Source organism: Pan troglodytes, chromosome 6 (genome assembly GCF_028858775.2).
Source record: "Pan troglodytes isolate AG18354 chromosome 6, NHGRI_mPanTro3-v2.0_pri, whole genome shotgun sequence".
Lineage (NCBI taxonomy): Eukaryota > Metazoa > Chordata > Mammalia > Primates > Hominidae > Pan > Pan troglodytes.
The window spans coordinates 27,463,733-27,476,778 of record NC_072404.2 but is presented as its reverse complement, the minus strand read 5'-3'; the positions used below and the strand labels follow the sequence as shown (position 1 = coordinate 27,476,778).

Sequence of the window (13,046 nt, the reverse complement as noted above, 5' to 3'; positions counted from 1 at the left end):
TATTGTATGTTACGTACTTTTATTGGTTCTTTATGCACTTTGTTTTGCCTGTTACTTAGAAGCCAAACAGACAATACCTACTGCTTTCCGCATTTGGTATATAAGGATATTGAGGTTCAGAAAGGTTAAGCAATAACAAAGCCAGTTATTATAATCAACAGAGCCAGTATTTAAACTTACATATATATTATTTCAATGTTTCTATGTTTTTGGTACCACTCCATCTTCTAATGATTGGCTAATGCTCCAATTTTTTCTACTTCCATACAGTTGACATTTCAGTGTTCATAATTTTTTGGTATAGATCCAAATTTCCATCTAGTGTCATCTTCCTTTTGCTTGAAGAACTTTCTCTAACATTTCTTGTAGTGCCAGTCTGGTGGTGATGAAATCTTAGAGTTTTTGAATGTGTTAAAACATCTTTATTTTGCTATCCTTTTTTAAAAAGGTATTTTTACTGGGTATAAAATTTTACGGTTACAGGTGTTTTTTTTTCTTTCAGTACATTGAAACTGCTACTCCACTGTAGGCCAGGTGCAGTGGCTAATGCCTGTAATCCCAGCACTCTGGGAGGCTGAGGCAGGCAGATCACAAGGTCAGGAGATCAAGACCATCCTGGCTAACAAGGTGAAACCCCGTCTCTACTAAAAATACAAAAAAAATTAGCCAGGTGTGGTGGCAGGTGCCTGTAGTCCTAGCTACTCGGGAGGCTGAGGCAGGAGAATGGCGTGAACCTGGGAGGCGGAGCTTGCAGTGAGCCGAGATCAGGCCACTACACTCCAGCCTGGGCAACAGAGTAAGACTCTGTCTCAAAAAAAAAAAAAAAAAAAAAAAAAAAATTGCTACTCCACTGTCTGCTTACTTGCATTGTTCCCAGTGTGAAGTCTGTTGTCATCCTTATGTTTGTTCATTTGTATAAAATATGGCTTTATGGATGATTTTGAGACTTCTATATTGTTTTGACCAATTTGAGCAATTTGGTATAGTTTTCTTTCCTTTTTTTTTTTGTGTTTGGGCTCATTAAATTTCTTAAGTCTGTGAATTTACACTTTTGTACTTTTCATCAATTTGGAGAACTTTGGGCTGTTGTTTTTCAAATATTTTCTATGTTTCTTCTTGTTCCCCACTTTGGGAAGTTCTAGCACACATATTAAGCTCTCTGATATTTTCCAGGTCTCTACTTAACTTTCTGAACACATGAAATACACATATAATTACTTTTAATATCTTATTGGCTAAGTCTATCATCTGTGTCAGTTCTGGGTCAGTTTTGATTTGTCTCTTTTTTCATGGGTTGAATATTCCTATTTCTTCACATGCTCAGTAAACTTTAATGCAATGCCAGACATTGTGAACTTTACCCTGCTTAAAAATGAATACATTTTCACTCCCATACTTTTGAGATTTTTTTCCTGGGATAAATTACTTGGAAAGAGTTTGATCCTTTTGGATATTGCTATTTAAGACTTGTTTGGTGGGACTAGAGCAGTGTCTAATCTAGGGCTATTTATTTCCCGCTACCAGGAAAGACCCTGTCAGTATTCTACCTATAAATTATAAGGGCTTCAAGTCTAGTTGGTAGAAACAGCCATTATTTCTTGCCCTGTTGGAGCTCATTGGGCACCCGATAGTTCTTTCCCCAGGCCTGGGTAGTTTCCTCACATATAGTGCACTATTCAGCACTCTGCCTAATACTCTCCATAAGTCTCTGGAGTTCTCTTTGTACAACTCTTTCCTCTGTGGTACTCAGTTCTGCAAAGTATAGTCACTTTGGACTCTGTCTGGGTTTCCCTTCATGTGCTATGGCCTGGAGACTCTCTCAGGACAGAAAACTGAGACAATCATAGTGCTCACTCCATTTGTTCCTCACCTGTGATGAATCCCTGTTCCTCATCTGTCATGAATCCCCACTGCCTGATGTCCAGCGTCTAGAAAACTGCTGTTTTTCATATATTTTGTTGAAATTTTTCATTGTTTCAGGCAAGAAGGTAAATCCAGTTGCTCTTATTTCATCTTGGCCATCCTGTTATCTCATCTTGTTGTGGTTTTGGTTTACATTTCCCTGATGACTTCTGAAATTGAGCAACCTTTCTTATGTTTACTAGCCATTGCATCTTTTTTTTGTGAACTAAGTATTCTGCCCACTTTTATATTAGATTATCTGCCTTTGTTTTTTTGTTGGAGTTCTTTATATATTCCATATATGAGTCTTTTGTTTGTATTGCAAACACCTTTTCCCACTTTGCAGCTTGCATTGTTATTCTCTTAACAGCATCTTTTGATAAGCTAAAGTTTTAAAATTTTAACATAGTCAAATTTATCCATTTTTTTTGTTTATAGCTAGGACTTCTGTGTCCAATTTGAGAAAATTTTGCTTAGCGCAAGATTATGAAGATATCCCTCCTCACATGTCGTATATCGTTTGTTTCACCTTTCACATTTAGATCTACATCCATCTGGAATTGATTCTTAGATATGGTAGATATCAATTTTTAGATATCTGATTTAGATACCTGATTTTTAGATATAGTAGACTCCTCCTCCCCCTACCCTGGCAAATTTCTATCCAATCCACCTTAGAACCATTTATTATTATTGTTTGATTCTCTGTATATACCCTCCTTAATGGGGCCTGAGTTCCAGTTTTATTTTATTTTTCTCCTTCTTTCAAGTTCCACGAGCCTCTTGAAAGCTCTGATCAGCTTCTCATGCCGTTGGCCACATCTATGAATTATCAAATGTCTCGAGGAGAAAAGCAGCACCAAACTTTAGGCAAATCTCTTTGTGCTTTCTTCTGCTGCTATCTTAGCCCCTGGCACACTAATTCTTCAATACTCTTTAAATGCTCTTCAGTGCATTTAAACAGATTTAGTTAAATATTTTATCCAGCTTTTCTAGTTGCTTCCAGAAAGAACAGTACTCTGTTAAAAGCTAATCTGTTATAGCTGGAAGCTCTACCCACTGAGTTTAAGCTGGAACCGAACAACCTTCATCAAGTGACATCAAAGCAAGGCTGAGACCAGAACAATTTCAGATTCCACAGAAGGGCCTAGAAACTCCTCGCTGGCAGGACCCCATATTTATAATATTTAATTTTTGGATCTCATAACATTGAAGTGATATTTTACTTTAATCTCACATTATAATAACCTTAATGTTGTTGTACAACTTATACATTGGCTATGGAAAGAATTCCAAAGGGGCTACAATAGAATACAATGCAGTGGCAACACATATGCAAAATGAAGAAAAAATTGTGCATATTGCTATACAATTTGTGATTAACCACATATTCATCATTTTGAGAAGATAATCAAGGATAATCTCCATGGGATATATAATTTATGGCATTTATTTTGAAAGTAGATTCTCTATTTTCTTGTCATACACCTAAATACCTGAACCTCTAGGTGAATCAGGCTGCCTTTATATTAAGGTATCCATTTAAAATATTACATATTCATAAGTCATGCCAAGCAGAGTTGCTCTTACACTGTACTTTCTGTGACAGACTACACTTTCATGAGCAGCTTCTATTCCTTCCTCCTCAGCTGCAGGTAAATAGAGCCAATGGCAAGATGGTCAAAACCACGACCCCTTTTCTGTGTCCTTTTGCTCCTTCTTTCTCATTCCTTCTTCAGCCCCAGCTTAAACTCAGTAGCAACCACTTCCTCCACATTAGATACGTCTTGTCTTTCCAGCTTTCTACTTCCTTTAGGAAAGTTAGAATTTTTTTATGGATTTCATTTTAACTAAAACTCATTCATTCTTACACGCCCTCAACTTACCATGTACATATTGAGTCTTTTTCCTATTAATTTTCTAAAGAAGAATATCCTCCTGTCAGTGAAGGTTTTGGCATACTATGAATGATTATTGAGCTCCATCCTCTTAAAATTCATATGCTGAGACGCTTTTACTCTATCAGGAAGATAACCAAATGGAAGCTCTGCATAAAAACATACTGTGCTTGTGGGAATGTGGGGTCTAGATATTTGCTCCTTTAAGATCCGGTGGTGCTTTTTATCACCTAATATAAAGCTCATTTCTCACAAGCACCTTTTTGAATGCCAATATTTACAGTCTATTAGAGGTATCAGTTGAGTGCCATCTGTCTCATCGCTGTAATTTAGGAGATTTCTCCAAAGACAAGTTGGCAGATTTCCTTGTGTGTAGATTGGTGCAGATGTCCTTGAAGGGCATTTCTTCATGCAAACATTAAGCATTCCTGAGTATATGTATCTTGTCATTTTACAGAATGCATTGTGGCTTCAATTTCCACAGCTACAACCATCTAGCAGCCACATTAAGTCATATTTTAAAAAGGTGAAATTAATTTTAATGTATATTTAATCCAGTATATCCCAAAATATTATCATTCAACATGTGAGTAATATAAAAAGTGAGATCTTTTCCATTATTTTATTTGCAGCAAGTCTTTGAAACCAGGTAAGTATTTTATATTTACAGCATAGCTCAATTTGGATTTTTCATCTGAAAATGTTACATCTGTATTTGCGTCTCATACAATATGCAGGGGCAAAGGTAGATTCACTCACCCAAGTTGTTTCAAACACGCAATGTTTTCCAATTACTGAATCAAATATCAATTTTTGGATTTAAATCAATTGCAATTCATTACAATAAAAAGTCAGTTCCTTAGCTGCCACATTTCAAGTGCTCAGTAGCCATATAAGAATCACAGCTACCCCATTAGAAGCACAAGTAGAGCCAATCACGTTGACAGCGAGTCTTTCTTTAGTATAGCTCTATTGTGGATTAGCTTCTCCAAACCTAACCTTTATGGAGAAGTTAAATGTTTCACAGACAAGAGAAAGAAAATGTGCAAACTGTTCTCAGACAAAAAGACCTTTCACATCATAAGGAATCAGTGGTTAAAAACACCTTGATTGCCCAAAGTTGTCAGTTATTTTAAGGTAGTATATAACAACCTGAAAGGGTGCAAAAGGGTAAACTGATATTATTTTGTCTGACTTTAACAACTATACTAGTTCAGTTAAAAAATACAAACGTTTTTCTGAAAGGGGAAAAAAATACCAAAGAATGTTAATACTGAATCCCATAAGGACTTCAGGCCAGTTGTCCATAGCTATTGCACCATGTCAATGAATCCTGCAAATACACCTTTAAGTTTTATTTCTACAGCAACTACCAGAGACTTTTACCATTGAAGTTAAGCAACACCTGTATCCACCGTCGTTTAGTTAATCGATAACCTTGGGAGGTCAGGCTAAATTTTGAGGGAAGGATTTTTTTAAAACTTGACCTTAACCAAACTTACTCCTAAGCTGATCATTACTGACAGCATTCTAGACACACCAATTTTATCACTCTATCATTCCAACTCTTGTATCTTAAACTGGGGGTTCCTGCTTACAGAATGGCGGTTGTAGTGGTTATCAGACCTCCCTGGCTGGTCTATTCAAGCTGATCACATTCCACAATTAACTGCAGAAACTCTCACTTGGACCAACACTCTTAAATGGAGTTTGGGTGAGTAAAGGAGGGACGCCTGGAAAACTCAAGTCATTCACAAGACGTCAAGATGAGTTATCTACCCACACAGGGCGCCTTTTATGGGGAAATTGCATTGTTGCTCCACAAGCTGCAGTTGCCGTGTTATCTCGGTCACACTACAGGGAGCACATTCAGGAATGTTAGCACAAAAGGCATGGACGGAAAGACTAAGTCTGGTGGTCTGAAACTGACTCTAATGTTGAAAAGAGGGTAAGAGAGTGTGGCAAGATCACACTATCTGGCATAACAGCCTGTAGCATTAACTATTCCATAGTTAGTGAGCAAGAATTCAGAATGCATGTTGAATTTGCAGAACCGTTTCTTTCAGGGAAAGAAGCCGACTATGGCTCTAGATGACTCAAATGGCCCCTAGCTCCTTCTCAACAAGTCACTCTTGGATGGTTATTTGTACCACAAAGGCTGCTAAACACTTCTTCTAATAATAGACCTTTAGTAACAGTGTGATAGCATTTTATGTAAATGTTAATTGTTCAAAATTTACGTAGTGTACACGAAAAGACCTCAATGAAATCACATTTTGAGCACAACTTGGAATACAAATTTTCCCAAAATTTCAAAATATATCAAAAATATATGTAACCACTTCAAATCTGTGTGTCAGAACTGTAAGCATGTTTATACTGTGGCCACAGGACTGGATCCTTTAGCTGGCAAGAAGAAATACCCACCTCCCTTTGTTAGCGTGGTGGCATTTATCAGCACAGCTGTGAGGGAGTTTGGAGAGCTCCATGCTATGATTTTAACATTCAGCTTCATCATAATTTCAAATGTTTCAAACGTCTTATATAATCTAGTCATTCATTAAGGAGGGGTACTAATACTGAGCAATGTACCTGGAATTTAGGGATTTAGAACGCGTAGTTAAAATGCTATGAATGGGGTAGGTGAGGAGACATCCACAGTAAGTCACACTGATAATGGAGAAGACAGCACTCTGTAAAATACCGAAGTCATGTTGTAAAAAATTTTTTTAAAGGATGTAAAAAGCACATCACTGAAATTTGAAAAATCAACTGGCATCAGAGATGCACAGACTGTGAGTCAACATGTAGTTTAGCTAAGGCATGAAGGATTTTTTGATGATTTAAAAGGAGGGTGAACAGAGTTGGTGACAAGAATTCATTGAGTGACCTTTTTCTCTAGCACAGACTAGGACTTCAATTAAGGACAAAGAGGTGGTGAGTATGTGCACATTCTGAAGGTAACGGACATGGGTTAGGACAGTTAGTCCTTCCAGGGTTTGGTAAGACACATCTCAATACCCCACCCTCCTCTACCTCCATGCATGCCTTCCACAGAAAGTACCATAGGGAGGAAGAGGGCAAAGGAGGCCATCTGCACAGTGTGAGTTATCAGCCACGACGGGGAGGCCATGGCATCTCCCTCCCCTTTTGTGGGTAAGGTAGAAGACTGGGTCCCCCAACCTCCACTCTAAGGTCAAGGAAGAGGAATAGGAGAATCACTCATAAAAACTCTGGGCACCAGTAAGAAGTGAATCTTTGATGTGCCCCTTGTTTGGACATCTGCCTAGGTAGAAAAGGAGAAGGAAGATGGAACCAGGTGGCTGGTTACACTGCCAGGAGCAAGAACTGGGAGGATTAAAGTGGGGGTGGCTCTGGCATATACATCCCTGGGGAGGTTCCCTTTGTCCAGAGGACCTGCACACTTGTTCCACCAGAAATCCAGCACGTGGATCCTTGCTGTTAAGGGTGAAGATGGACAGTCACCGCTGGTGAGGGAAGCAGGAGCGGTCATTAAGAAAGGGCAATGACAGACAGATCACACCCCTAAACCCCTCCTCATGATAAATGGACAGAGACGGGGGATGAAAAAGCTGAAGTCTCCCACCCAACACCAGGTTATTAAATGAAAGCTTGGCCTTGACATGGAGATGAGATGGAAATTTCCAACTAGAATATGCTGAGTTGCTTTTGGTTTATTTTTTAAGTTTTTAATAAGAAAGGGGGACCAGGAAATTACGATACCTACCCGAGATATTAATAAGGGGTCTGCTACCTGGGAAAAGAGATTCGACAGGGCACATGTGAGATCAGTAATTGCAGAAAGATAAAACTGTTTCATGACTGTTATTCCATGGAATTAATATTATTCAATAAACCAGTCACATAAGTGTTCACTGTATTTAAATAATATGATTAAAAGAAAAAGAATGCTTACTTACTGACAGATTTATGCACCTCTCCGCTAACTTACTTACTGAAAATTCATTTTGCATTATAAGCATTTCAGATTTGAAAAGTATTCAGAAACATGTACTTTTGTGAAATATAATACCTGCTACCCTCATATAGTCACCCTGGGCAGAGGGTTCAGCTGCTGGTCATGAGGATGCCCTCAGGGGCTTATTGAAGCATAGTGTAGTTACAACTATTATGTTTCAAAATAGTTTCTTTAAAGGCATCCAATTGTGTGCTAGTAAGTATGTAAAAGATGGATATAGTAGATTCATAGTCAATTTAATCACAGAGATTTTATTTGCAAAGCCATCTGGAAACTAGCATGAATATACAAAACAATACTACCTGAGTGGTGATCCTGAACATGTTGCCCAAACTGTCCAACAATTCTGTTACTAATAGCACAACTGCACTTGTATTATCAACAACGAGAATAGCCAACCAATTGAATTTAGGTTCAAAGTTAAGTGACGAACAAGAGAGAAATAATTAAGATAAATACTGTGCCCAAAGAACAGCAAAATTCAGGGAACTGCAATGTGAAGAGACCCACATTCTAAAGAAAATGGCACAAAAAATATCTAGAGTAAAATTTTTCTGAGAAAAAAAAACATGGAGAAAACTCCACAATTATATAGCACAAGCTTCAGTTTTAAAATAATCTGTAATATACAGTCAACTCTAGGAGTGACCAGCTATGTCAGCCACAACAACTGTTAAGATCTAAGTGAATAGGAATGATTGAGTTGGTCTAAATGAAAGGCAACATTCTCTTAAAGTTTATAGGAAGGAGTGCTTTGGAATTTGTACAGTTTGTCCCTGATCTGAGCTCTCAGATTACACAAGATAGTATCTGTTTTTATTTGCTTTAAATATTGACATGGGAATCAGCAAAAAGGTGATGCATTATTTTTGCAGAGATAGGGGAAAATTAGAGGGTTAATTCGGGATGATCCTGAAATTATACAAATCTAACTTGGACAGCACTGAAGATAAGCCCAATGTCATAATTATGAAGGTGACTCTGGAGGGAGGAGTAAGAAGGTTCCAGCTATGATCTTGTTCCAAGTGACCGTTTCTCCCCTAGGAAAGCTGCTAACCAGGCAATGGATGCCCCAGCTCTTGTCCCAGAATTCTGGGGGATTTGGCGACAGTGTTTCTTTCCATCAACTTCTTTCAGCACTGTAAGCCTTACACACTTAATATAGTTCCTCTTTACAGAGCACCAGACAGTTATTCTTCCTACTCCCTTTTGCACAGCCTCTGACATCCCTCTGATGCTACATTACAAATTTTAACTGCAGATTTTCTAGTTCCTGGCCCACGTGACATGACAGGTAGCATTTGACAATGACAGAGACACTATGACATTCCTCAGCTAACACAGTATAATACGAGACTTTCAAAAAAAATATTACCTGTTTAGGCTGAGCTCCTTTTGAGAGAATGTCAAGTAAATCAGCAGAAGAGACGAAATAGAAGCGAGGAAAGGCTATGCGCTTGGTTTCCAGGTATTCAGCGAGAGCTTTTTCACAAAGAGAAAGCCTATATGAATGAAAAATGTTTTTAAGCATATCTTGTCCCTTCAGTCATTAAAACTTCAGCAAAACAAAACTCAAGTCCTCTATGTCCATTCATTATAGTAAACTCACTGTTTAATAGGTAGCTTACTTCCTTCTTTTTGACACCATCATCTATCTTGCTTATGACTAATATACATTATGCCAAGTAGAAGAGTACTATGCCAAATACACACACACACACACACACACACCCCCCATTAGCTGTGGCTAAATATGAATTAGACTTAGGTTTACATTATTCATTGCTTTTCCGAATGACACTCCTAAACAGCAGTGGAGAAGACTAGGTCGCCATCCTTCAACCTGAGAGCAAAATGCACTCGTAAGATGTAATTGGTTTACAGCCTTCTTTTCCCCCACTGGATGGCTACAAAACACAAGTGACTTCCCTCCTGTCAGGTATTCAGAGGAGTCATAAGATCCAGAATTGGTTCCACTTTATTGCCCTTAGCAGAGCAGAAATGACCCAGAGGCAGAGCCCCAAAGCTCCAAAGAGCATTACTCAACTGAAATAATTAACTTTGCCCTTTTCGTTACCAAAAAAAACTTTCAGACTACAAAACTGCTTTGTTTATGTAATATAAAATTTTATCTAGATCTTCTCCTTACCTTGCAATAAAAAAAGGATCCCAGTTCCACAACCCATCATTTTAGTAGCAGATCTGCTCATTTTTAATCAAAAGCCAGAATATTCTTACGACCACTAACTCTTACAGAATTAAATGTGAAAATTACTTTACAAATGGCCCTTGGGACAATGATTTTAAAAATGCTACTGTGCTCCCTCAGGATAATTTCTAATAAAATGAAACTACATAGAAACTAAAGGACTACATTAACTGAGTGCAATCCCAGGTGCTCAATCAATATTTACAGGATAGTCTGAGGAAATAATTGATCAATCAATCATGTCAATTCTCTTGATAAAAGATACTCTAATTTTACTAGTATAATTTACTAGTATACTAGTATAAATTTACTAGTATAATACGCCTCTCAGAAAACAAGTATTTTTGGGTTTATTTACATTAACTTACTATATGTATGTTCTATGTCATATGTACGAGACAACTAGATAATTATAAGCAAAATTACAAAATAATTTAGTAGAGGTTGCACCTCCATAACACAGTATTAAATACTATTAGGTATGTGAAAAAGACTTCATAAAATTACAGTAAATTGATTATCTTATATAGCTTTATTCTTACCTGGACTGTAAATCTTTAAGTTTTTCATAGAGATTAGGTCTGCACGTTGCTTCTAACACATTTTCTACTTTGGCTGTCTTGAACATTAACTCCTGTATGAAAGTACAATACGGGGCCGTGGATATTAGAACAATCTTTTCTAAACTTTTAATCATTTCAAGAATTAAAAAAAATGAAGAACAAAGAATGAAGAGGCAAGGTCAAAAATACTTCTAAGAATGTCTGACACCACATCTGTTTACTTTTGCTTTTCAACTCTTAGATGAAGATCAAAAGCAATGTAGAGGCACACCGTTTTTATAAAAATAAATGTGATAAGCATTGTCACCACTTTAGGCCCACACAGAATTTTTCTCTTCTAAATCAAACGGAAAAGAATAAAGGCAAAAGGAGACAAGGAAGGGAGAATGGGAAGAGGAAAAAGAAGAGAAAGGGAGACAGGTAGGAGGAGGTGGGGGCAGAGCGGGAGGAGAAGTAGAGAGAAAGGGAGAAAGAGAGGAAGGGAGAAAGGGAGGAAGGGAGAGAGAGAAAGAGAGAGACAGAGAATGAGAGAGGGCCCAGAATCTTAAAAAGCACACCTACGTATAAAAATGAGAGAGATATAAACAATCTATTTTTTCTTCCTCAAAAGTTAAATGACTTAAAATTTATCTGTGACTTCTACTTTAGGTAGAAAGAAAAAACCTTTTAATCTCAATTTTTATGAGAAATAGTCACTCTCCTTTGCTAGAAATCTCTCCAGTCTATTATCATTACATGCACCATGCCATGCGCTTTCTATGGCTTTTACAGAAAAGAAAAACCGAAACTAGTAGTGTTATTTTCTACCTGTTGTCCTTTCTCGGTCTTTTACTTCTGAAGATGAATCTGTTTACCTTTATTACCACAAGGGTCAGCAATCTATGCTGCATGGGACAAATATGGCCTGATGTTTGTTTTTGCATGACCTAGCAGCTAAAAATGGTTTTTAAATTTATTTTGGAGACAGGGTCTCATTCTGTCACCCGGGCTGGAGTGCAGTGCTGCAGTCATAGCTCACTGCAACCTCAAACTACCTTGGCTCAAGTGATCCTCCCACCTCAGCCTCCCAAGTAGCTAGGACTGCAAGCGTGGGCCACCTTGCCTAGCCAATTATTAAAAATTTTTTAGTAGAGAAGGGATCTCACTATACTGCCTAGGCTTGTTTCGAACTCCTGGCCTCAAGTCATCCTCCTACCTTGGACTCCCAAAAGGCTGGGATCATAGGTGTGAGCCACCGAGCCTAGCCTACATTTTGAAATCATTGAAAAAAAAATAAAAAACAGTGTATTTTGTGACACATGAAAACTATGTGAAATTCAAATTTCAGTGTCTACAAGTAAAGTTTTATTGGCATATAACCATATCCATTTGTTTATTTATTACCCATGTCTTCTTTCATGTTGTAATGGCAGCATTCAGAAGGTGTTAGACAGGCTGCATGATCCACACAGCCTGAAATATTTATTACCTGGCCCTTTGCAGGAAAAGTCTCCTGACTCCTGCTTACTCATGCAAAAATGCATTCATTTTTATAAATACGATGCTCAAAATCATGTTACTTTACAAACCTTTGCTAGAATAGCATACAGCCTGTCTTTGACAAACCTTAAATTCAGCATCCACCCCATCAAATCTTCTAGCATCTTTCACAAGCTGGATTCGAATATCTTCTGAACAGACAAAAATGCTTTCCAGGTGAGACCAAGTTCGCTGGACTTCCATCCAAGTGAAGATGACCACGTCTGCTATGTTTAATTTATTTTGCCAGCTTAACACTTGCTCAATGAAATATTCTACATACTTGCTTTGAAGAAGAGTCTGCAACTGAACCTAAAATAAAGGCAAAGAATTTTAAATAGTAGCTAAATTTAGTAGAATGTGAGTGCTATGAGGGAGGCACTATATCTACTCTGTTTGTTGCTGGATTCTTAGACCTAGCATGTAATATCTGGAACTGGCATTTAATAAGTTTTTGCTAAATGACTGAATGAGTGAATTAATGGTAGTAAATATTTATATTAACATTTTTCCAAAAAGAAAAAAAGATAAATATATGCAACTGTTATCTCATATGTCTTTCTCAAGAAGGCCCTGCACCTATTGCAGGCAGAAAAAAAATACTGTGTATTGGGGGTTCAGCACTGGGAATTAAACTGTATTCTTTCATTGCTCTTCCCCTCATCCCTGCCTATTAGTCATGCCAAGATTGTGTAGGTATGTGTTTATTAATCTTAAAAAAATAGGCCGGACGCAGTGGCTCACGCCTGTAATCCCAGCACTTTGGGAGGCCGAGGTGGGCGGATCACGAGGTCAGGAGATTGAGACCAACCTGGCTAACACGGTGAAACCCTGTCTCTACTAAAAATACAAGAAATTAGCTGGGCGTGGTGACGGGCACCTGTAGTCCCAGCTACTTGGGAGGCTGAGGCAGGAGAATGGTGTGAACCCGGGAGGCGGAGCTTGCAGTGAGCTGA

The 13,046-nt window shown here is 38.0% G+C and overlaps 1 protein-coding gene across 1 annotated transcript in view; it reads right to left on the bottom strand.

The window, feature by feature from the left end:
• Nucleotides 1-13,046, bottom strand: part of DNAH11 (dynein axonemal heavy chain 11) — a 363,428-nt gene that overhangs the window by 252,669 nt on the left and 97,713 nt on the right. The window contains exons 26-28 of the mRNA XM_063815260.1: nt 12,178-12,402; nt 10,552-10,643; nt 9,176-9,302 (exon numbers count right to left, since the gene is read on the bottom strand). Of these exons, the coding sequence (XP_063671330.1) occupies nt 9,176-9,302; nt 10,552-10,643; nt 12,178-12,402 (444 nt within the window). The remainder of the gene's footprint in view (nt 1-9,175; nt 9,303-10,551; nt 10,644-12,177; nt 12,403-13,046) is intronic.